We start from the raw sequence: 26,244 nt of genomic DNA, 5'->3' as shown, positions 1-26,244 counted from the left end.
GTAGAAAAGTGAAGTTGATTGTACTCTAGCTAAAAAGAAACTTGGTGCCATACATGGCAGAGGGTGTTGATTTTGTTTAAGTCAGTGGTATGCCATGCAAAAGCTTCCTGGTGCTAATTTCAAATGATTGTTCTCTTTATAGCTCTTTCTTGCTGTATAAATGAATACATTATTTTTTATGTATAGTGTTACCCGCCTTTGCCTTGCTTTTTCTCTAAAGCAGCCCTGTGAGCAAGACCTACATCATCTATTTTGCATGTGGGAACAGCTGGAACTTCTTGAGCTACCCACTAAATCCATAGGTAGACAGGAGTTTGAAGCCTGACCTCAAGTCACAAAGTCCATATACAGTTCTCCCTTCAGATCTCTCTTTTCTGCTGAGAGAAGTGGTTGAGTTTTTTGGTCAGCTGAGCTTTCCTCCCATTAGCAGATACATGGCTATGAGCCATTTTTTCTTAGTTCTTTCATTTCGATAATATTAGTGTTGTGATTGAACGTTCTTTGTGCATTCTTTATTTTTCTGTATAGTTTGCCTATTTTTTGGCTTATGTCTTTTCTAGCTGAGATACAAGTTGACCCAAGATGCTGTTGGTGAAGATCTTCTGCTCTTAAAGCATGAACCACTCTGCCTTGGACGGCCATCTAGATTGCATGGTCTGCCTAGGGAAAGGCCACGTTGTTGCCTCTTGTAAGGCATGTGGCCACTTCTCCACAAAGGTGCAAAAGGAAAGGATGGCTCACCTGCACAAAGCCCTTTCCCACTGGGCCTTGCACCCAGAGTTGGCTTGCCAGGCCTGTCTGGAAATGCAGAACTTTTGACCTGCTCTGCTGCCAGATACCCAGGGCAGGTGACAGTTCCTCCTAAGAAGGCAAACCTCAAGCCATGAAGCTTCTTCACAGGAAAGCTTCCCCTATCTGGATGATTGGTGCTTTGTAACACACTCAGCAGCCAGTCTCCAAGATAATTTGACTTTGGCCTTACACACCTTCCAAGCTTCCAAGCCTGGTAGTGAACATTACTAAGTCCAAGCTTCAACCCACTCATGAAATCGAATTTATAGACACTTCCCTTAGCTCATTCCGCACATGCAGAATAATGCACTTTCAAACTGCTTTCAGTGTTCTTTGAAGCTGTGCGGAATAGCAAAATCCACTTGCAACAGCTGTGAAAGTGGTTTGAAAACGCATTATTTTGCATGTGTGGAAGGGGCCCTTGATTCTGACACTGGTCCTGCCTTTCTCCCAGTTAGGAAGGTGAGAATTACCAAACACCTCATTACCAAAATTCTAAACTACAGGTTTCAAAGGGCTGTTATTCTTTAGAGGCTCTTGGGCTTCATGACTTCAGCCATGGCCATAGTCTGGTACTCCAGATTCAGATGCAACCCCAAAGAACTGGTTCCTCAGGGCGTTTAAAAGCAATGTTGACCTGCAATGACACAGGTTGTCCATTTCCATGTAAGCCCTCAGATCCCTGAAGTGGTGGAAGGAGGACGCTCACGTCTTGGGTGGCATGCCCTTAGGGGCAGTTGTCCTCCCATTCTGGTAACCACTGATGCCTCACTCATGGGGTGGGGAGCACACTTTCAAGGACATATGGTTCAATGTGTCTGGCCTCAATTTGAAACATTCCTGCATATTAATTTCTTTGAACTGAGAGCAACACTAAGAACACACTCTGAGAACACTGAGAACTCTGAAAACACACACACCTCCACAGCATGTAAGCTTGCTATTCTCCCTTATGGGACTGCGCAGAGGCCACAACGATGACAAACAATGTTGCATACCTGTAACTGTTTGTTTATCTAGTGGCTTCTCTGTGCAGACACATGACCCTCCTACCTTCCCTGCTGTGGCTTATCATCTAGCTCAAACAGTGACTTCTCATGGTAGCAAAGGAAGATCTGAAGGAAGAGAGTGCCCCCCTCCCCTTTGGTTATGTGGCCCTGGGTAGGAAGATTGGACAGCCCTGGCTCATGACTGAGGAGGAGAGGACAGAAGCGTAGCGAGGAAAACTGGAGCCCTGGGCAAAACCTAAGTTTGATGCCCCCCATGGGTGGCAGAAGGAGGCGGAGCTCCCCTGTCCTCCTCCCCTGGTGGCTTGTGGCTTCCCCCTCCCTGCCGGCTGAACTTAGGTGCCCCCCTTACCAGCAAAAGGACATGACATGTGGGGGGCAGTGAGGCAGTGGCGGGCAGTGGTGGCATCCAGGGGAGAGTGGCGCGGTCGGTGGGTCTGCCAGGTACGTGTGCACCCCTGACTGCAAGTCCTGCCACCCCACAAAGATCCATCTGAGGATACAGCAGGGCTGACAAGAGGTGGAGTACAGGCAGCAAGGCTTGGCAGTTTGGCTTGACTCGGCCTGATCCATGGATCAGGCCAAGCTGAGCTGGTTTGGAGGCACTTGGAGGGCCAAGGGCCCGAGCCTGCCCCCTCCGAACTCTGCGCAATCCGAACTTGCGGTAAAATCCGAGATTCTCTGATGCATTTTTATTTTTTGGGTTTTTTGCATTTCAGCCTGCAGGGGGCATATTTTTAGATATATTGGCACCAAAATTTCAGGGTATCATTGCTCCAGCACATGAAGCCTGCTGTGTTCCACAAAAAACAGCATTTTAAAGCTAGTGACACCAAAAGCTCAGGGTATCTTCAGGAGACCATCCTGATGACACCCCCCAAGTTTGGTGAATTTTGGTTCAGGGGGGCCAAAATTAATGGACTCCCAAAAGGAGTGCCCCATCCCCCATTGTTTCCATTGGGAGCGAATAGAAGATAGAGGCTGCCCTTTTGAGGATCCATAACTTTAGCCCCCCTGAACCAAACTTCACCAAACTTGGGGGGTGTCATCAAGACAGTCTCCTGAAGATAGTATGAAAGTTCTGTGACTGTGCCTTCAGAAATGTGCACCCCACAGGCTGCACCAGAAATTCCCCATTGACATCAATGGAAAAAAATCAATGCAGAAGTAAGATTCTTGGGCAAATTTCTGGGGGTGCCTGTCAGGAGTGCAATTGTTAAGTTAGTGACACCACAAAATTTTAGAGTATCATCAGGAGACTGTCATGATGACACCCCCCAAGTTTGGTGAAGCTTGGCTCAGGGGGAACAAAGTCCTCAAAGGTCCAATTGGAAACAACGCGGGATAGGGGCAACCCGCTTGGTGCAGTTTGGTTCAGGGGGTCCAAATTTATGGTCCCCTTGAACCAAACTGCACCAAACTTGGGAGGCAGTCTCAGTACAGTCTCCTTATGATACCCTGAAATTTTAGTGCCGATATCTCTAAAAATGCGCCCCCTGCAGACCGAAATGTGAAAAACACCAAAAAATAAAAACATAGGAGCATGCCCTGCAAAATTCCTGAGTCCTGGACAGCTGCCCACATTGCCCAATGGACATTACGACATTACAAGAGGAGCATTCATTCTACAGCTGGAAAGCTCTTTTAAGTTAACTAAATTAAGTGTGGCTGATCTGCTGGATCACAGTACCTGCATAGAGAAGCCACTGGATGAACAAACAGTTACAGGTAAGCAACACTGTTTTTCTGTTCATTAAACAGTGGCTTCCCTTGACAGCACCAATGAGCAACATGTGGTACAATGCTAAATTATATTATTTTACTTCAAAAGAGCACTTGCAGTTTCTTGACTTGGCTGTTTTTCTAGGGTGGAAAGTCAAGTGGAGTCTCCTGGTAGGCCCTGCTGTTTGGCATGGTGAGGAATCAAAGTGGAATATTTGCTGCTGCAAGCATGATCAAATTAGCAAACTGAAGTGGGAAACATATGTTGCTTAACACTATGAAAATTAGGACTCATTTCATAGTTTTGTGCTTTCTTGTTCCTGAAGTATGCTACTTGTGGACAAACCAGACAAGACACTGTCAGATTTAGGAATTGTCTTTCAAATAGTTTTTATGGATTAATAGCTGAGGGAAGAGAAAAGATCCAAATCAGGTTGTAACTGAGGGTTGAGGAAATTAATCTGTTCATTCCAGAGCATTTTCCAGCTTCAGGTTGCCTGCTGGACTAACATTTGACATTGGGATAAACATACAAATTGCCGGCATATTTTTCCTAAACAGCAACAAAGTTGGAGCAGTAGGGTTGAGATTTGGGAAATGGCATAGAGTGACATGGTTAAGCTCCTCTTTCCCAGTATCACAGCTCCAATCTGAATCAGTCTTCCACAGTTTCTATGTTCTAATAAAATACTTGAGAGACACATCCATAGATCTTGCAGCACTTTAACCCATTTGGCCCTTTATAGACTCGCTGGGTCAACATCAGGAAGGTTTGGTTTGACATGTTTGGTCCCTTTGAATTTTGCTAACTATAAGTGGATAGTTGACCCATTTCCCATGAATCAGATTAATGAGATTTGTCTCCTGATCTCTCCAGAGAATGAGAATCTAATTCACACTTTCTTTAAAAATAAATTCCTGAGCTCATTAATTTGTACAGTAACAAATGTATTATTTTAAGAATAAGATATTTTCAGGTGATTATTAACCCATAATGGCATTTTGGGAGATCTTTCTTGCAAGATGAGGGAACAAAGATACAAAGACAGTACCAAGCAAGAGAAGGCATGGCTACACATTCACAGAGGACAGACTCCCTAGTCATCTCCTTAAAACCTCATTTAGGAAACATTGCTGATGCAATGTGTCACTATCATTTTGCTAGAAATTACCTTCTCAGAAGCAAAATAGAAGAAATAGTCAGGATTAGGACCCACGACTCAGTCACAGCACAGAGTTCCCACACTGGGTACAAAGTAAAAGAGTCATCATGGGGCATACCAGGGGAGGAAATATTGCCATTAAAGGCCACAGCACAGTGAAACAGCACAGGTTTATCATCCCTGAGGTCCTAGATCAAGTCTTGCATGTGGCTAGGTACTAGATGACCCTGTAAGAGTCCCAGGAGTTCTCAGTAAGGTTAGTAACAAAAAGGATTAGAGCACATATCCACAGACAAATCCCTTTAAAACAAAAGTACAGCTATGAAATAATTGTTTATTGAATAGAATTAGAAATTGAGCTCTGGAGAGCTGGATGGAGTTGTAACGTCTCTTGTTCTGGCAAGGTGTTGTTGAAAGCTTCATTAAAAGAAAGCAGAACAACAGGCAGAGCTTACTGGGACATAGCATGCCCATGATAGATAATGCTTCCCTAATCAAACCATAGTGGTACATCAGCAGGATACAATGAAGAAATTGCAATGACATATGATGTCTGCACTGTTCGTACTTAGCCTGTGGGCTCCCTTTGTGGGAAACACTGTGAACAACTATAAAATGAGAAAGGGTGGCTAAATTGGTACACATTAAGAACATATTTCAGGCAGGGGCGGAGCAGAGGGGGCAGACTTGGGGAGGTGTGGCCACACCCCCAGGGGTGGTTGGGGTTGTGGCCCCCCGAACCCAGCCCATTAAAAATTATACCTACGTCACTGCTTGGATCCGTACATGGAGGTGTGCAGAGGAGATTCCTTTTGGGTGGAATTCTGAGGCAGAGTGACTGTCACCGTTCTAAAGGGCCAAAGGCAAGAAGCCCTACATGTGTCTTCTAAGGGTTCACAACAGATAGCCAAAAAAGTATAACCCCATTTGTTAGACTTGGGTCTATAGCATACTTAGGTGAGCTGTGACTGGCTGCAAAATCATTAGGATTTTTAATCTCTGCTATGAAGCAGGCCTCTGGTCAGCAGTTACTATGGGGAAAATGGCCTTCTGAACATTTTTTGATTTAGTTTTGTGTTCCCCTGGTCAGACAGTTGAAATTATATTGTGCTCTGTTTTCCTTAGTCCCCTATTTTTCAGTCTTCAAATGAGACTCAACACTCAAACTGTATCTTTGTACTATGTTTTGAATTTGGGGAACAGTGGTTAGTTTAGAGGCTTTAAATCCATCCTTAAACGGGGGTAGAAAGCAGATAAGGTGAAATGCACCAGTGAACTCTGTTTAGGAGAACCTGTACAGTTAGTAAAACAAGTTGGGGATACAAGCAAATAGGCCAGGCAACACAAGTAAGGAAATAAACATCGAATCCTTACTTTTGGAAATGACAGTTTTACTTGGAGATAATGTTCTTTCAGATTTCTTTTTGTTTAGACTCGGAGCATGAAATAACACCAGACCATTAAGTAGCTCAGATATGAGTTTCTTTGAATGCCAGCATAGCCCATGCTGTGCAATGTTCCCTATGCAGTTGCTGCTGTTATTACTTAGCCAAACAGCTTTATTGAGAAATTATTCGAGGATATAATACAGTCACCAAAATCACCAGCATCACCACCACCACCACCATGAGAATTGATAAAACAGCAATAAATTTAAAATTGCTAATTCAGCATAAAGAGATTTAAAACAGTTTAACAGCCTCCCTAGATGTGCTAGGACATAAACAAATGAATATAGAATAAATGATTATTTATTTTCTATAGGAAGGAAGGAAGGAAGGAAGGAAGGAAGGAAGGAAGGAAGGAAGGAAGGAAGGAAGGAAGGAAGGAAGGAAGGAAGGAAGGAAGGAAGGAAGGAAGGAAGGAAGGAAGGAAGGGGGGAGAGAGAGAGACTCTCTATATATTTACCTGTAGTCAGCCCAATGGATTCTGATGCAACATTCCTGCTTCCATTGGTTGTTTTCCTATTGCTTTAGAAATATTTCAAAACATCAGTTTTTTGAGTTTCTATTTATGAAGGATGTGAGTAAAGGTGTTCACTTGTGCTTTATGTAAAGATTCTAAAATCCAACCATAAAGTTTTTTTAAAAGCTTTTCTTGGAACTACAGAGAAGACAGCAACTACCTTGCTCCAAGTATATATGTAAAGAGAGTTAAAGTATCAGGTTCTGCTTACAAATGAAAAATCCCAACTGACAATGTACCTTTTCTCTTTCTCTTTTTAAAAGAACAATCTTTCTGCTGATCCTTTCAAATATTCAGATAGTATTAATAATGTTTTTCAAAGGTGAAAGAAAACCACAGGTATCACCCAATCAAAAGACACTTTGTTGCTCTTGGGGATGATTTGTGTATCTAATGCTAATCCACAGGTGCAAGCATAGCAGGCAGTTTTACATAATAGGTTGATAACAATCATAATAGCATCAGCATATTTTCAATCTTTTGAAAACAGAGTTTTGAAAAGGATTAAAGAAAGATGAATGAAGCTCTGACTTTCTGTTTTCCGGCACGGAATTGACGAGGGGCTTCAGATATCACACAGACACAACAGACACAAAAAGGAGACTTACAGATTTCCCAGATTTATGGTACAATAAGAAAGTCTTGTGAAGGGTAAATGGGACTTGGCCACTGGAATCAAAAGTGATGGAAGGATCAGAACATGACGCATGAACCACTTGTGCATCCATGTGGTGTATCCTTTCAGTGATACATGTGAACACATCTTGCAGTAGTTTGATTTTAATGAGTAATCAAGCCTCGTGCATCTCATTTTTATATTTTTTGGTAGGAGACCCATAACAGAACTTTAACACTTTGATGTTGGTTTGGGTTTTTTTTTAAAGCCCAGACCCAGGACTTTCATGGAATCCTATTTATGGACATTGCTGGCCAGTTTTGGGGTAGTGGTGTGGCTGAGGAATGGCCAGGAAGGCCTCCATGCAGACAGAGACTTCCCTATGCTTCCCCCTCCCAGTCAGGCCAATCAGTCAGGCCTGAAGCCGCCGGGGCAGGGTGGGGGGCAGGTCTGGGACTGATGGACTTATATACATACACAGCAGAAGCAAAAGACCTTCACCAAAGCACAGTAAAAACATGAGAAAAAATTCTAAAGGGCAGATATTTAAAACAAGATGGCCCAACATGCTATCTTTCAGATATTCCCCCTCCAAAAAAAACCCTCTTTCTAGAGAGAGTAGATTTCTTTTTACCCCCCTTATGAGAATTTTTATTTATTTATTTATCTTCCGATTTATAACCCGCCCTTTCCCACAGGACTCAGGGCGGTGAACAACAATAATATAAAACAATGTAAAACACAATGATAATAAAAGCATGAGCAGCATAAAAACAGCAGAACAACAGTTACAATAGATGGCGGCAACCCAACCAATTATATGTCCCAGTTCAGATTCAGTCCTGGCAGGCCAGATGTAAAAGCCTGGTGGAACAGTTCCGTTTTACAGGCCCTGTGGAAACAGTTCAAGTCCCACAGGGCCCTGATCTCCCTGGGGAGCCTGTTCCAGCAGGTAGGGGCCAAGGCCGTAGTGGCCAGCTGGATATCTCTAGGGCCAGGGACCACCAGCAAATTTTCCTCCGATGAACAGAGGGATCTTAAGGGGCAACATGGGGAGAGGTGGTCCCACAGGTATTTAGTTTTAATAGAACTGACTAGAGTCAAATTATTAGTGAAAATATAATTTGTTATATAAATTGGAACATGATCGTATCTTGCAACTTTATATTGCGTATGACCGTTTGTATCTAACATGTCCTCTAATGCAATGAATCTATCTGTAAAGGCTGTATTTTGCATATTTCATAGTTGGAATAATGCCAACCTCTTCTCCTTGCAGGTAATGAAACTTTAGAAGAAAACTATGTCCAGGACAGTAAAATGGGATTTGTTATCAATGCCATATATGCCATGGCCCATGGCCTACAAAACATGCATCAAGCCTTATGTCCAGGACATGTTGGACTATGTGATGCCATGAAGCCCATTGATGGTAGCAAACTCTTGGATTTTCTCCTAAATTCATCATTCACTGGAGTTTCAGGAGAAGAAGTTCGGATTGATGGAAATGGAGATGCCCCTGGAAGGTAAGAGTGTACTGAAGTGTCAATTTCAGCTAATCCATACATCTAGAACAGGGGTCTGCAAACTGCGGCTCTCCAGATGTTCAAGAACTACAATTCCCATCAGCCCCTGCCAGCATGGCCGATTGGCCATGCTGGCAGGGGCTGATGGGATTTGTAGTCCATGAACATCTGGAGAGCCACAGGTTGCAGACCCCTGATCTAGAAGTTTACACCTATGCCATTGTATACAGGGCGTACAGCACAGGTAACACAATTAGGCTTCACTGGTTTGCTCCTAGCCTGATGCCAGAATGCCACATCAGCATCTGCACTACATATAATTCATGGATGAATTACAGGCAAGTGAAGGCAGGCAAATTCATTGGCATGATTGGATGCAGGGGTTAGATTTGGTGGAGCAGTAGACTAGATTGATTGGTTGCTTCAGGCATAAAGCAAAGTCATAGTTTATCTCAATCATGGTCAGTTTGTGAAACCAGGATTAAGCTTGTAGGCGATTCTTCAAGTCCTGGTTTGTCCCAACATATGCTGGTTTCATGGCCCTCTCTAGCCAAGCCAGAGTGTACTTGAAGACAGTAAGGGGAACAAGTCAGGATGTTTATGTCATGTGAAGCACAATTTTGACTGAAAAAGCAACTCCACATAGGTTGCATCATGTAACTTGAATGTGACCTGGCAGATAATAGGTGCCAGATCTTTTTTTAAATCAATGTTACAGATGCTCCATTCTCAGTGATACATAGGGGGTCAATGTCCTTTTTTTACTCCAACAGTGAGGCACTAGAACAAAATGAGGCACTAGAACAAAAAATAGAGTTCTGTAAAAGCAACCATTGATTGTTTTTAGATTTCTTTTATTTTGTATTAATTATTTATTTATAAACCCCACCTTGTTTGCTCATGGAGAGCAAAAGTGGCTTATCACATCATTGTCCCTTCCTCCATTTTATTCTCTCAAGGATTTAGTGAAGTAGGCTAGGTGATGTCAAGTCAAATATCACATGGGGGGGCTTTTACAGCTAAGGTGGGATTCAAACCAAGCACTTCCACGTCCTAGTCTGATGCTCTAACTATTACACTATACCAGCTCTTTTGAAGACATGGATACATGTTGAATGTGCAACAAAGCTTTACAGTTTGATTAGATTAAACTACATTGGTAATGCTATTAATCTTCATTCCACTACTTTTGCTGACACACTCCAAGATAACAAGGCAGACTGGTGAACCAAAGGGATTTTTGTGTTACTTTTTCTATAAAAACAAATGCACTAACACAATCTATGTAAAAAGTCTGTGTTTGACAGGGGCTGAATTTTATGGAATAGAGTCGGAGCATATATACTTGAACATAAATATTTTATCTGTTATTTTATTTACAGTCACTGTTTTTATGAATAGAATTCTTAATCCTTTTTTATTATCTTAACACCATTTTAAAATATATATATATATTTCATTTAAACCCATCATTCTCCTCAGTGGAACGAGCCCAAGGTTATTCAGCAAGCTTCCAATTCAGAGTACGGATTCAAACCAGTCTCCCAGGTCCTACCCCGGAACTCAAACCACTATGCTTCTCTGGCTCACTCAAAAAAAGCTAAGGCTTTCATATCTGAGCACATTTTCTATTTGGTGGACATCTTGAAAGTAACAAAATAAAACATTTCATGACTAGCTGACTATTTCTATAGCTGGATTATTTATTTATCAATCTAATTAAGAGTCACAAGTCAAGCCAGCTCTGAAGACTGACAGACTGTATAAAGGGTTTTATTTTGTGTCTACTATGTATATCAAATCAGGGATATGAAGGACAGTTCTCATATAAACCTCAACTCCTGTAAAATATTAACAACTCCAATATAACAGGACTCAGGTAGATTAAAACTTTCTACTTTGGGACTGGGTTGTGGTGCATTATTGATAGCTTCTGCTGTATGTATCCTCTTAATAACAGAACAGAGGAACTGTGCATTCCTAGTAAAGAAAACGAAGTTTTGAGCAATAGATTAATCCCATATGTACTTTTCATGAAAGTTATATAATTTTATGTCCCTGTAATAACTAGTTACATAGTATATCTGTTTATTAGCAAAACATTAACATATTCATGCTCATTTATACAATAACTACTTCATCAAGAACCCTGCAGGTTTTTCGTTGTTTTGTCCACAAAGCTATCAGAAACAGTACTTTCTCTTTAGCAGTGGCGTAGGAGGTTAAGAGCTCATGTATCTAATCTGGAGGAACCGGGTTTGATTCCCAGCTCTGCCGCCTGAGCTGTGGAGGCTTATCTGGGGAATTCAGATTAGCCTGTACACTCCCACACAGCCAGCTGGGTGACCTTGGGCTAGTCACAGCTTCTCAGAGCTCTCTCAGCCCCACCTACCTCACAGGCATTGAATTAATGAAATTGTGACTCTTACTTTGATTTCACTACTGTGTCCTCAGTCTGGGGCAGAAGCATGGGGTGGAAAATAGCGCCCAGGGCAACACCTGCACCCCACTTGCCTTATTTATTTTATTTTTTATTTTAAAATTTATACCCTGCCCTTCCCAACAGGGCTCAGGGCGGTGAACATCAATATAACCAGATAAAAACAATACAATAAAACAATGTATACAAACAGTCACACCAATTAAAACTTACAACAATAAAGCAATAAATAAGCAGACCAATGGGAGGTTATGATGTTCCGATCAGGCCGGCTGGCAAGATATAAAAGCCTGGCGGAAGATAAGAACATAAGAACATAAGAACAAGCCAGCTGGATCAGACCAAAGTCCATCTAGTCCAGCTCTCTGCTACTCGCAGTGGCCCACCAGGTGCCTTTGGGAGCTCACATGTAGGATGTGAACGCAATGGCCTTCTGCGGCTGTTGCTCCCGATCACCCTGGTCTGATGTTAAAGGCATTTGCAATCCTCCAGATCAAGGAGGATCAAGATTGGTGGTAGCCATAAATCGACTTCTCCTCCATAAATCTGTCCAAGCTTCTCCCTTTTAAAGCTATCCAGGTTAGTGGCCATCACCACCTCCTGTGGCAGCATATTCCAAACACCAATCACACGTTGCGTGAAGAAGTGTTTCCTTTTATTAGTCCTAATTCTTCCCCCCAGCATTTTCAATGAATGCCCCCTGGTTCTAGTATTGTGAAAAAGAGAGAAAAATGTCTCTCTGTCAACATTTTCCAGCCCATGCATAATTTTGTAGACCTCAATCATATTCCCCCTCAGCCGCCTCCTCTCCAAACTAAAGAGTCCCAAACGCTGCAGCCTCTCCTCATAGGGAAGGTGCTCCAGTCCCTCAATCATCCTTGTTGCCCTTCTCTGCACTTTTTCTATCTCCTCAATATCCTTTTTGAGATGCAGCGACCAGAACTGGACACAGTACTCCAAGTGCGGTCGCACCACTGCTTTATATAAGGGCATGACAATCTTTGCAGTTTTATTCTCAATTCCTTTCCTAATTATCCCCAGCATAGAGTTTGCCTTTTTCACAGCTGCCATGCTTTGAGTTGACATTCCCATGGAACTATCAACTAAGGCCTACAAATCCCTTTCCTGGTCTGTGACCCCTGATAAAGCACTGACCCTCTGTAGCTGATGTGTATGTGAAGTTTGGATTTTTTTGCCCCTATGTGCACTTCTTCACTTTACATTTTGCTACATTGAACTGCATTTGCCATTTCTGGAGCCCACTCACCTAATTTATCAAGGTCCGCTTGGAGCTCTTCGCCAATCCTTTGTGAAGTTTCTCACCACCCTACATAATTTGGTATCATCCTGCAAACTTGGCTACCCACCCCTACTTCCAGGTCATTTATGAATAGGTTAAAGAGCACTGGTCCCCAAAGCGGATCCTTGGGGACACCACTCCGACATCTCTCTCCATTGTGAGAACTTCCCATTTTACACCCACTCTTTTGTTTCCCTGTTTCTCAACCAGTTTTAATCCATAGGAGGACTTCCCCTCTTATTCCTTCATTGCTGGAGTTTTCTCCAACAGTCTCTGGTGAGGAACTTTGTCAAAGAAGCCTTTTGGAAATCCCAGAGTAGACAATGTCCTACTCGGTTCACCCCTGTCCACATGCCTGTTTAGCACACCCTCAAAGAAGAACTCTAGTAAGTTTGTAAGACAGGATTTTGCCTCTCCCTGCAAAAAAGCCATGGTGACTCTTTTCTCTCAGCAGGTCTTGCTTTTCTACATGTTTTATAATTTTATCTTTAATGATAGATTCTACTAATTTACCAGGAACAGATGTCAAACCCTGACTGGCCTGTAATTTCCCGGGTCCCCCCCCTAGATCCCTTTCTTAAAGATTGGTGTGACATTGGCCCATCTTACCAGTCTTCAGGGATGGAGCCCTGATTTCAGGGATAAGTTGCATGATTAAAGTGAGAAGATCAGCAATTTCATGCTTGAGCTCTTTAAGAACTCTTGGGTGAATGCAATCTGGGCCAGGGGATTTGGTAACATTTAGTTTATCAATGGCTGCCAGAACTTCTTCCTTGTCTACCACTATCTTCGCTAGTTCCTCGGATTCGCCTCCTAAGAAGCTTGGTTCAGGTGCAGGAATGTTCCTCACCTCCTCTTGGGTGAAGACAGATGCAAAGAATTCATTCAGCTTCTCTGCAATCTCCCTGTCATCTTTTAGCACACCTTTTGTTCATCATCTAATGGGCCTACCGCTTCCCTAGCTGGCTTCCTTCTTTTGATGTACTTGGAGAACTATTTGTTGCTAGTCTTGATGTTCGCAGCCATGCGTTCCTCATAATCCTTTTTTGCCTCCCTTACAGCTAACTTGCTTCTCTTTTGCCACCATTTGTGTTCCCTCTCATATTCTTCATCAGTCAAACTGGACTTCCATTTTCTAAAAGACATTTTCTTTTTTCTGATAATTTCCTCAACCTCTCTTGTTAACCATGGTGGCTTTCTTTTGGACTGGGTGCTGCCTTTTCTAACCTGTGGAACACATTCCTGCTGAGCTTTTATTACTGTGTTTTTAAATAACCTCCAAGCATCCTGGACAGTTTTGACTCTCTTGATTTTCCCTTTCAGCTTCCTGTGCACTATCCCCCTCATCTTTGAGAAATTTCCCTTTCTGAAGGCGAATGTAACTACATTAGTAGTTGCCACTTGTTCGCATGCTGAGATACTGAATCTGACAGCATTGTGGTCGCTGTTCCCTATCGGCTCAACAACACTGACTTCCTGCACCAGGTCCTGGGTCCCACATAGAATTAGATCTAGGATCACCTCTCCCCTGGTTGGTTCCACAACCATCTGCTCTAAGCCACAGTCATTTAGCATATCCAGGAATGTTCTCTCCTTACTATGACCTGAACCTGCATTTTTCCAGTTTATATGGGGATAGTTAAAATCTCAGTCTTACAGGTCCTGCGGAACTCACCGATGTCCCACAGGGCCCTAATCTCGGTTGGGAGCTCATTCCACCAGGTAGGGTCCAGGGCCAAAAAAGCCCTGGCCCTAGTAGTGGCCAGCCAGACCTGTTTTGGGCCGGGGACCTCCAGCAAATCCTGCCCCCTGATGAATGGAGGATTCTAGAGGGGCAATATGGGAAGAGACAGTCCCGTAGGTATGTAGGTCCAAGACCACTCACAGCCTTAAATGTCAAAACAAGCACCTTGATCTGGAACTTGATTGGCAGCCAATGGAATTGGTACAGGACCGGAGTAATCCGGTGTCCACTATGCGCTCCCAAAAGGAGCCTGGCTGCCACATTTTGGATAAGTTTTAGTTTCTGGGTCAGGGCCAAAGGAAGGCCAGCGTACAACGAGTTACAATAGTCTATTCTAGAGATGACTGTCGCATGGATCACTGTAAACGTTAACAAATGTTGTAAAATTAACAAATGTTGTAAAATTAACAAATAAATAAACTGCTTGGCTTTATATTCTTTTTCCTAAGCTACAGCTGTTGAGAAATGTATTCCTGTAAAGGGGTCTCCCAGCTTTAATACACATAGAAGGACACATTTAAAAACATGCTTTTGTGTGGTATGTGATTGTTAATGTGTTAAATGTGCATTTCTGTGGATGCTAGCTAGAACTCACACTAATACACTCTGAAGGAAAAAAGTAAAATTCAAGGGCACTGTGGTGGGAATGTGCAAATTTGCTCACAAGCAACCAACCAATCACATATTTTTGTGCTGTCCTTCCTTCAAGAAGTTCAGAGCAGCATACATGGTTCTGCTCACTTTCATTTTATGAGTGTAACAATCTGAGGAGAAAATGTCCTCTGAGAGAGAAGGTATCAGGTCCAAGAGCACACAACAAGCAACTTGAGGGAGTCTAGGTATTGAGATAGATGGTCTGGGATCCTGAACTTTTTCTGTTTGTCACAAATACCCTGCATGCTGGTTTGGTTGTCTGCTGCTCTGAACAAACACTTATCAGGGTCCATAGATGACTGAGGAAGACAGAGATGGGAAGGGGGAAGTAGGAGAGAAAAAGCTGTTACCTCAGTTCAGATAGAGTTTGCATTTAAAGAAAGTTAATTGGAAAGTCTCTTCTGTGGTGTAGTGGTTAGAGCAGGGGTAGGGAACCTGCGGCTATCCAGATGTTCAGGAACTACAATTCCCATCAGCCCCTACCAGCATGGCCAATTGGCCATGCTGACAGAGGCTGATGGGAATTGTAGTTCCTGAACATCTGGAGAGCCGCAGGTTCCCTACCCCTGGGTTAGAGTGTTGGACTACAATCTGGGAGACGCAGGTTTGAGTCCCCACCCTGACACTGAAGCTTGCTGAATGACCTTGAGCCAGTCACACACTCAATCTTACCTACCATACAGGGTTGTTGTGAGGATAAAATGAAAGAAAGGAGAACAATGCCTCATTATTGAACCTTTTGCTAATTTGCCCCTACACACTTTCTTGAATCCCTTTCTGGAGAATGCTCCCAAATATGAATGCAAGTAAAAAGCTCTCCATTGATAACCTATCTAGTCTACTTAGGTAGGAAAAGACAGAATGTGACTATTATTACATATTTACTGGTTTAATATTGGTGGTAAAGAAAGCTTTAGAACAACTATTAATAAAGGAGTAATTGAGGTGAGCAAGAAATAGTAAATAAATATCAACGTGGCACATCGTAACAAACCAGATGTTTTTCTTAGCCTTGTGCAAACATATTCTACTTCCAGGCAAGCAGAACATTTTCCACCTGGATTGCTAAATAGTTACAAGATGCTTGCAAAGCTGCCTGTCGTGTTATTCAAGAAGATAATTTTCTTTATGGAAAAGAGCCACGCTGTGCCTCTACCAAGGGACTGCAAAAACCAGGCTGATTTTTGAGCTCTTGGCAGGACATTGCCAAGTAGCTGACATTTTATACACAAAGACGACACATTAGACCAGTACAGCAAGACACAGCATGGATGGCGAATAAGTCTTACTGCCAGCTGTGGCATGCCTCATGTCTTCAGCAACTAAATTTGGTTGCCCAAGAGCCTGGAGACCGAGGGCTGATTCATACAGTGCTTTTGTTCCCCACATTTTGCCCTTTTGATCAGACATTCTGTAGGAGATCCATGCTCAGAGTTTAATTCCCAGGTGCTAGGGATCCAATCTGGGCTGGGACCATAGCATGCAGGGAGAGGGGGATTCAGATTTCCCACTGCACTGTTTTCCCAACCTGCAATAGCTACAGTGAGCTGCTATTTGCCCTTCTGGGGAAACATATGAGTACTGATGTAAGCTTCCCCAAGCTGTTTCAGGTCAGGAAAACGGCATGGGAGGAATGCTTAACCCACCCACCCCTCTCCACATACTGTGCTCCTGATCTGAATCAGGTCTCTGCTTGCCTGGGAAATCAAAGATAATATTTAGTTGTCATGAGGAAAAAAATCAAACAGGAATTATCTCATTTCAACATCAGGTGAGTAAAAAGATTGAAAATTTCTCTTTGCCACTTCAGAATCAGCGTGCTTTACATATTTGTCATTATTATTCGGAGCACAAATGCTTGCCTTCTTTCTTCTTCCCAGCTTGTGTATTATTGTGATGTGACAGCGGGAAAATGCCCTGACATCAAATCACCAATCAGATAGGCCATGTAGCTGCCCAGGAAGAACTATGCCTCTTGCAATTTACAGACAAAATCACAGTTTCTAGCAGGAGCTTTCTTCTCATTCTAAATTTTGTTCCAAATCCTCCTCTGCTTGTCACCCACAATGATCTTTTCTTCTGCTTTTTACTTTCTCAACAGCCAGTTTGTCTTTCTAGCGTAGACTCACTGGTGAGCCCTCCTCCTTTCCTCAGTTTGCTCCTTCAGTCCTACGTTTTCCTCCCTCACCTTAAAATTATTACTGTCAGTCATTTCTTTTGCCAAAGAGAAAATGAGTACAGTGACACTGAAAGACTTCTGCAATTTAATGCTGATATGCCTTTGTAAGAAAGGAAGTTGAGACGAAGGACCGTGAGCAGAGGAAGCCATTGGATTGTCTTCAGCAGCCACAGGTGGTAACTTTGAATTTGTCTTGTTCAAGTCTATTCTCCTTCCTTTGAGCTGGCAAGTAGCAGATTTTCCACCCCGATTGCTAAGTGGTCACGAGATGCTTGCCAAGCTGCCTTTCATTCATAATTAACTGCAACACTGTGATTAATTTATGTCAAGGATTCTGTGGCTGCATCTTTAAATCAAGGCAAATGCTATCTGGGTATCTGCATGTTTGATAAAGATAGGTGGCTTTTTTGGCAGACCAAGGCCTGGTTTCCGGCACCCCTACAGGAAAGAGGGCAGAAGGGAAAGGGCTCATGGGAAAACAGTGGTCATACATACTGTCAATTTATGGCATTAAATCTGCTCCATTCGCATGTAAAGTAGGGAGTAGAATGCAATTAAGGGGCAAAAGAGTGGATGGAGGTTATTGAAACCCTTTTTGTGGCTGTTTTCTCATAAAGCCTTGTGCTCCCCCCCCCCCTCACCAAAAACCCCTCTTCTAGCAACCATGATGTGATACTGGAAGTGAGTCTGCAGGGATAAAAGTGACTATAGGGATAAAAAGAAGGGAAAGCAGACAGACAAAAGAATGGTCCTCTACTTCTGTCCATGCACCTTTTAAGAACCTAAAAATATAAGAGCCCTGCTAAATCATATCAGAGGACCAACTATAATAGCCTATTAGATGCTAGGTACTGGTTTCACACAGGGGCCAACTAGTTACCCCGAACGGCCAACTAATATGGCAAAAAGACCAAGGCATTCCCCCAGTGACGTACCTAGGAAGGGCATGATGGGGCTGATGGCAATTGGGTTACGTGGAGGGCACATTTGGCTGCCCACCACCTCTTGCAGCTGCTTACCTGCCTCACTTGTCCCATTCGCAGCTCACCACCCACTAGCAATCCGTATTTGTCCTGGGCGCCATTTCCTACAGATACGCCACTGTATTTCCCTGATATTCCCTTTCAGCACTGAGTTTCAAAGGTTTACTGTCTTTGAAAGTGGAGGCTCTCTTTGATGACCATAGATTGCCAACTCCAGATTTAGAAATTCCTGGAGATTTAGGGAGTGGAGCCCGGGGAGGGAAGGGACCTCAATGCCATTGAGTCCACACTCCAAAGAAGCCATTTTCTCTAGGGAGATGGCACTCTGTTTTCTGGGGACCACTTATAATTCCAGGATAACTTCTGTTGTAGTAGCCATTGATGAATATCTCTTCCATTAATGTGTGTAACCATCTTTTGAAGCCATCTCAGTGCTCTGGCCATCATTACCTTTTCTATTTTTAACATTTAAATTGCACCTCACCCAGACAAACACTCACTCTTTAAACATGACTTGTATACATTCCCATAAAGTTGCAGGTTTGTCTCTTGCTCAGGAACTTGGCGCTCTGATAAAATACCAGTCCTGTTATGAAGCGGGGAAAAGGTTTACCTTTGGGGAGCAAATCAACAAAGAGAAACAAGTTTCCCTTTTGAGTAGCTGAAAGTGATTAACAGACAATTACCTGACCTCCTATTATAAGACTGAGACTTTATTCCCTTCCCTTTATTTAGTGAAAAGCTTTAAGTAAACTAGATGATTAGTCTTAGTCATTCTCCCTGAGGGATCTTCAGCAGTTTATGAAGTGAATGCTTCAGTGAGAAACAAACAAACAAACAAACCCCAGGCAGAGTATTTGACATTCCTCCTTCTGATGGTGACTCCTTCTGATGGTGATACAGCCAGTTCCATTACCTTGTTGGAGAGTTGGGCTGGGAGCAGGGTACTTGACATTCCTCCTCCTGATGGTGACCCAATAAAAAAAAATACACAGAAACACAGAGAGAAGGGGTTGCCAGTGATGAAGTGAGCACTGATTAGCTGATGAATTTAATCTCTGTATAGCACAGGTAATTCGTCCAGCTTTGGGAGCAAGTCTTCCTCATACCTGTATTTATGTCACCTTTTCTCAGTTTGGTTGTGGTGTGTTTTCTGGGCTATGTGGCCGTGGTCTGGTGGATCTTGTTCCTAACGTTTCGCCTGCATCTGTGGCTGGCATCTTCAGAGGTGTATCACGGAGGGAAGTCTGTTACACACTGTGTCCAATGAGAAGGGAATGTTTTAGTCTGGTATATTTTGTCCATGTCCCAGGGTGAGGAACCAATCAGTAACTGTTTGGGTGGAACTTGTTATGCAAAGATGTGGTTGATAGTATTGCATTACAGACAGGATTTATCAGTCCAGGGAGTGATTCACATTTTCATGCCCTGCAGCAGCAGCAGTATTGGTGAATGCAAATCCTGTGTTTGGGTGGAGTCCATTGTTTGTGAACTTAGCATGTCCTTGGGGTTTGCTTTTGGTGTTTTTAAGTACTGGTAGCCAAGCTTTGTTAATTCTCAGAGTCTCTTCTTTCCTGTTGAAGTTGTCTTGGTGTTTATGAATTTCAATGGCCTTCCTGTGCCATCTGACATAGTAACCTTCTGAGACTCTGACACCCCACTAAACAGGAAGCAGTGGCAGAACAATACAAAAGCAACATCTGTTCATGCTGTTAAAAGCTGTTGGGGAGAGATGGAATTTCCCATCCGGAATCTACGGTAGGAGTGGAGTAGGAGAACCAATCATACTGGAAATGTTTAACTTGGCATCTGTAAATCTGATTTGGTCTTCAGGTATGACATCATGAACCTGCAGCACATAGAGTCTCAGCATTATGACTATGTCCACATTGGCACCTGGCATGAAGGGGTATTGAATATTGATGATAATCGGATTCAGATGAACAAAAGTGGAATAGTCCGGTCAGTGTGCAGTGATCCTTGTTTGAAAGGTCAGATTAAGGTATGTTGCCAGATCTTGCTTTATGGAAAGTCAATGTACTAATGATTCATGAGATGATAGTGAAATGGTTAGAGAGTTGGACATGGGGCTGAGCTATAGTGTTTTTAAATCACTTCAGGCTACCATACCAAGCAGGAAATCTGACCAGCTCACTCAGAGAGTGTTCAGCCTGTCTTCAGGAAGTTAGGAAGGTGAGGCGGTCCATCTGCCTCTGGATTTGGCTGTTAGCCTTTTCTCCAAAGGCACATCATATAATATGCATATGATGTAAAATTTGCTGCACAAAATTAATAGCTAGCATAAAAGCAGTTCTCAGAGGCAGAGGTGGATGGAGACTAAAACATCCACTGTAGTGTTTATGACTCCATATCGCAGGTTATTCTAAAGTTGCAAATAAAACTTCTACCTGCTAACTGCATTTGTGTCTTCCTAAAAGCAATTTGGCACCTGCAATGCTCATGTGATATAAAGCAACATTTCATTATTATCAAATAACGCTGCTAAAATAGCCTGGAAACACAAAGTGTTCCTCCAAGGGAGAAAAAGAACAATTTAAAAACATGTCAGTTTCAAAGGTTAGTGCAGATTATAAAAGTACCTTCCAGTATTGCTGCCTATATTTACTTTTTCAGAAGGAAATGGGGTTCTATTTGGAAAGTAGAGGGACTGTGGTTACTTGCACCACTGGATTGTGGCTGGACATCCAAACAGTAATATATTACTGATTCCAGTATTTGGGGTTGGAATAAATTTCTTCAGCCATGCACCCAGTTGCTTTCCCCCTTTTTTGCCATCACAGCTGACTTATGGGGACCCCTGGTGGGATGTTCAAGGCAAGATACTCCCAGAGGTGGTTTGCCATTGCCTGCCTCTGTCTGACCACCCTGGTATTCACTGGAGATCTCACATCCAAATCCTTGCCAGAGTTGACCCAGCTTAGCTTCTGTAGGTTTGAAGTACATTTCCTTTAACACTTAGACTGGGGCTTTTCCATTGCGAAAAAAAAGTTGACGAAGGGGGACATGACATAAGTGAATAAAATTATGGATATGGAGAAAGTGAATACTCCCCCCCACCCCCGCAATAATGCTAAAACTGACAAACCTCCAATAAAGTTGATGGGCAAAAGGACAGGAAAATGGAAGTTGTTTATAATTCCCCAGCTAACTCAATGGTGGAATTCACTGCCAGGAGACTTTGTGATGGCCATCAGCTCATATGACAACAGATTCCTGGAGTAGATTTGACATATCATTCAGACACTTTAACAAATTACAGTTTATTTCTTGCTTACAACCAGGGTTCTAAAAGTTTAGTCCTGGTTTGGAATCTTAGTTGGATATCCCAAAAACTGTGGTTTATTAAGATTTTCTGATTTCCCGCTTGAGCACTCACACGAGGGGAGAGACGTCCCGATCCACCCATGGAACAGGAAAGCACAAAAGCCCAGTGACTTCTTCCAAAGTGATGTATTGCTTATCCATGTATAAGAGTTTGTAAATACTGACCTGAGCCTTGCAGCATCTCTGTAAATGCAGTGAGAATCCAGATTATTTAATTGTGTTTTTTACAGTACAAGCTTTGATAACTGGTGTCTATGGGAACTGGAGGTGCCAGTAAATCAAATATCTTGGTTAGCAAAGCTTTGACCTAGTTGAGCCGAGCAAGTAGTACAACATCCAGCACACCAGTTAACTTAGTTTTCCCTTTAACTAAGTGATAATTAACTTTTACTGTGTTCATGTTTTCAGTTCATGGGGGAATTTTTTTGGGAAATGTAAGGAAAACTTGTAATTTTAAAACTTGTATTTTAGCCCAAACAAACCGAGTTGAAATACAATTTTTAACATTCACTTATTGTTAACATTTGCTGAGACTAGGTCTATGGTTCTTTCTATAATAGTATTGTACAGAGATGCACTCAGGAGGTTCTCATTTGTTTAACAAAATGTCTTGTAGGTTATAAGGAAAGGGGAAGTGAGTTGCTGCTGGATTTGTACAGCTTGCAAGGAGAATGAATTTGTGCAGGACGAGTTCACATGCAAGGCATGTGAACTGGGATGGTGGCCTAATTCCGACCTGACAGGTGAGGACAATTATTTTCTTTAATAATTTAGCAGTGGTCCCGAAATAGAAATATTAGTGCAAATTCCCAGTGCACTCCAGTATTTGTTTTAGAACGATTTTATAGTTAGGAAATAATATTGCCAGAATAAATATGAGTAAGTACAACATCAGAGTGATTCAGTCAAAGCACTCTACCTATATTGCTTGATAAGAAGAAGAGGAAGAATCTGGATTTATAGCCCACTTTTCTCAACAGTAGGTAGTCTCAAAGCAGCTTACAAACTCCTTCCCTTCCTCTCCGCACAACAGACACCTTGTGAGGTAGATGGGGCTGAGAGAATTCTGAGAGAACTGAGAGTAGCCCAAGGTTACCCAGTAGGCTTCATGTGGAGGAGTGGGGAATCAAACCTAGTTCCCCGGATTATAGTCAGCTGCTCTTAACCACTACACTCTGCTGGTTCAATAAAACCATTAACACAAATAAACCTTTGGCCACCTTTTGGATTTTGTTGTGGTTTTAAATTTTGCATTTGAATATAAATAGCACAACAATATATATGGCACCACCTATGTGCGTCTTTCCTGGTCAATCATTGCTTCCTCTTGGTTAGACAAACCTGGCTCCATCCAAATGCTTCTGGGATTCACATATTTAGTACAACCACATAGGATCACACCACTGGGAAGTGGCTCCCATACCAGTGTGGGTGAATGTGAAATGCATCTAAATTTCAGCAGTTTTGCAAGGTACTACAGACATATTTTTTTCTTTACCATAGCAGAAAGTTGGGAAATGACTTGTTTGTATCAATGGGTAATATTATGTCACAAATGGGCACTTAAAAACTTGGTCCTAGGCATATTTTCTCCAGAGTTTCACTGAACAAAGCAGCTCTTGCTGTCATGGGTATACAGTGTGCATATGATTGCAGTTGTCAGCTCCATTCTCTAAATTCTTATGCAGATGTAAGTTCCACTGAATTAAGAGGACTTTACTTCCAAGTAAGTACACATAGGATTTCAGTCTTTTTCACATTGTACCTGAATTTGTTATATATGTATTCACTTATTTATGACAATTCTATGCCACCTCTTCAGAATCTGTTTCAGGACGTCTTACTATTAGAATAATAAATACAAAGATGTTGTTATACTATTCATGCATACACTTTCAAAGCAATGTTTTTTTAGCCACTGTTAGCACCTGGCTATGGCAACACAGAATGAACATGCTTTTCAGGTCTTTTACCCATATCCAGTGTAGGGTAGTGGTTAAGAGAAAGCGAACTCCAATCTAGAGAGCTGGGTTTGATTCCCCCACTCTTCCACATGAGTGATGGAGTCTTATCTGCTGAACCAGACTTGCTTCCACATTCCTACATTCCTTCTGGATGACCATGGGCTAGTCACAGTTCTCTCAGAACTCTCTCAGTCCCACCTACCTCACAAGTTGTCTATTCTGGGAAAAAGAAGGGAAAGGAGTTTGTAAGCTGCCTTAAGTCTTCTTACAGGAGAAAAAGGTGTAAATCCAAATTCCTTCGCTTCTTCTTCTCTCTTGGTATTACATCTCCAGAATAGAAAGAACATGTAGAGTTACTGTCTATAAAAACTAACTGCTAACTGTTGCATTTCAAGAAGTGCAATATACATCATTTTACACCTTGGAAATGCTCATGCTCAGAAGCAGAACACCTCTGAATACCAATTTCTGGTGGTCAGTGATAGCAGGAGGCTATACTCCTACTTGTGTGTCTTTTTGGAAAACTGATTGGTAAGTATGAGAAACAGGATGCTGGATTGGACTGGCTATTGGACTGATCAAAAATGAATAAATGGCTCCCATTTTTTAATAACTTTTAAAAATGTGCTATCTCTTAAGTGTACACAATTCATCAGTTCTAAAATAAAATACAAAAAATTATCCAGTCATTCGAAGTGTGGCATAGTTTTGCAGGTACTGTGTGTTAGAAACTGAAGAATAACAAGCAGATAAATGCCAGGAATATGTTGTTTAGGCAGTTCTTAAAACTACTGTCAATCTGTCTTTGAGATGCATTTTGTCTGTGACTAACACTTTAAAAAAACCCTAGCTTGTCTCTGTGTATGGATTATCAAGTTTACAACAATCTTATACTATAATGTTGTAGGTGCTGGAAAAACTGTTCACCTTTTTTAACATTTATTTTCTATATTCTGCAGGCTGTGAACCAATTCCTGTAAAATATCTTCAATGGAGTGATATAGAGTCCATCGTGGCTGTGGCATTCTCCTGCATGGGTATCCTGGTCACCATGTTTGTTACACTGATCTTTGCACTCTACAGGGACACCCCTGTTGTAAAATCATCAAGCCGGGAGCTCTGCTACATTATCCTTGCTGGGATATTCCTTGGTTATATTTCCACCTTTACTCTTATAGCTAAGCCCACTGTCACGTCATGCTACCTCCAACGCCTCCTTGTGGGGCTTTCCTCTGCCATGTGTTATTCTGCCCTTGTAACCAAAACCAACCGCATTGCACGCATTCTGGCAGGGAGCAAGAAAAAAATTTGCACCCGTAAGCCACGTTTCATGAGTGCTTGGGCTCAAGTGGTCATTGCCTCCATTTTGATCAGTGTGCAGCTAACGTTAGTAATTACCCTGATCATCATGGAACCTCCCATGCCAATCCTTTCCTACCCTAGCATCAAGGAAGTCTTCCTGATCTGCAACACCAGCAACTTAGGTGTGGTCGCTCCAGTGGGCTACAATGGACTCCTTATCATGAGTTGCACTTACTATGCCTTCAAAACTCGCAACGTGCCCGCAAATTTCAATGAAGCCAAGTACATTGCCTTCACTATGTACACTACTTGTATCATCTGGCTGGCTTTTGTGCCTATTTACTTTGGGAGCAACTACAAGATCATAACTACTTGCTTTGCCGTGAGCCTGAGTGTGACAGTAGCCTTGGGATGCATGTTCACTCCCAAGATGTACATCATCATTGCCAAGCCTGAGAGGAATGTTCGCAGTGCCTTCACCACTTCTGACGTGGTGCGCATGCATGTTGGGGATGGCAAGGCACCTTGTAGGTCTAATACTTTCCTCAGCATATTCCGGAGGAAGAAGCCAGGCACTGGAAATCCAAAGTAAGTGATTTGGGTGCCCATCATTCTTTCTTTTTCTCATTCTTTATTCTTTTTCTGTTTTCAGTAAACCACTTCATCTTCAACAAGGTCTGTAATCCTGTAGAAGTTTGCTTACAATAAAGAAGAATGGAAGAGAGTAGAGATGAGGTGTTCTTTGCTCTGTGTCAGGTGTAATGTGACATGCCTACATGCCTTTGTTTAATAAACTCCCAGTCTTATACACCTGTTTTCCTTTTCCTGTGATTCCCTATCCACTGACTTAGGCCCACAAAATTATGATCTCCTTTAAAGCACAGTGTGAGAGCATCATTATAAACAATCTTGGTAATCTTCTTTTTGAAAACATACTGTATGCTTTCTCAGCACTAATGTATGGTCAGCAGTTTAAGGGTGTTTACATGGAAATATGAGGTCCTTCCTTGTGATCTGAGTTATATCTAGGTTTCGTCTGATGAAGGCAAAGGTTTTAGAATATGACTTCTAAAACCTGAATCTTGTAAGAACGATTTTGTATGACTAAGCCCTTTCTGTGAGTCCAATTTATGGCAGAAAAGTAAGTGGAAAGGAGGGTTGCCAGTTGTAGGTTTGGAAGTTTCTGGAGATTTTGAGAGTGGAGCCTAGGGAGGGCACATTTGCGGGATGAGGGATCTCAGTGGAACATCATGCCATGGAGATCATCTTCCCAAACAGCCATTTTCTCCACAGAAACTGATCTCTGTAACCTAGTAATCCTAGTTATAATTCTGGAAAATCACCAGCTATCACCTGCACACTGGCAACCCTAGAGAGATTGGTAACAACTAAATCCAGCATTTTCTATCACTATCTGGAGATGATGTGACTTGCATATACCCAGGGTCATTAGCCATTCTGTACTTTTCCTCCAAATTGCCCTGTAAATACTTTTATCTGGGCATACTATTGAAATAAGTAATTGGCTATGTAATATGAACT

General features: G+C 42.3%; 1 protein-coding gene across 1 annotated transcript in view; it reads left to right on the top strand.

The window, feature by feature from the left end:
* Positions 1-26,244, top strand: part of LOC125437609 (metabotropic glutamate receptor 1-like) — a 51,629-nt gene that overhangs the window by 4,049 nt on the left and 21,336 nt on the right. Inside the window, exons 3-6 of the mRNA XM_048505359.1 lie at positions 8,545-8,791; positions 19,925-20,093; positions 22,053-22,179; positions 24,360-25,290. Coding sequence (XP_048361316.1) covers positions 8,545-8,791; positions 19,925-20,093; positions 22,053-22,179; positions 24,360-25,290 — 1,474 coding nt within the window. The remainder of the gene's footprint in view (positions 1-8,544; positions 8,792-19,924; positions 20,094-22,052; positions 22,180-24,359; positions 25,291-26,244) is intronic.

The sequence above is a fragment of the Sphaerodactylus townsendi genome, linkage group LG01 (genome assembly GCF_021028975.2).
Source record: "Sphaerodactylus townsendi isolate TG3544 linkage group LG01, MPM_Stown_v2.3, whole genome shotgun sequence".
NCBI classification, from domain to species: domain Eukaryota; kingdom Metazoa; phylum Chordata; class Lepidosauria; order Squamata; family Sphaerodactylidae; genus Sphaerodactylus; species Sphaerodactylus townsendi.
Note: the sequence above shows the minus strand (reverse complement) of the source record. Positions and strands in the feature narration are given on the sequence as shown.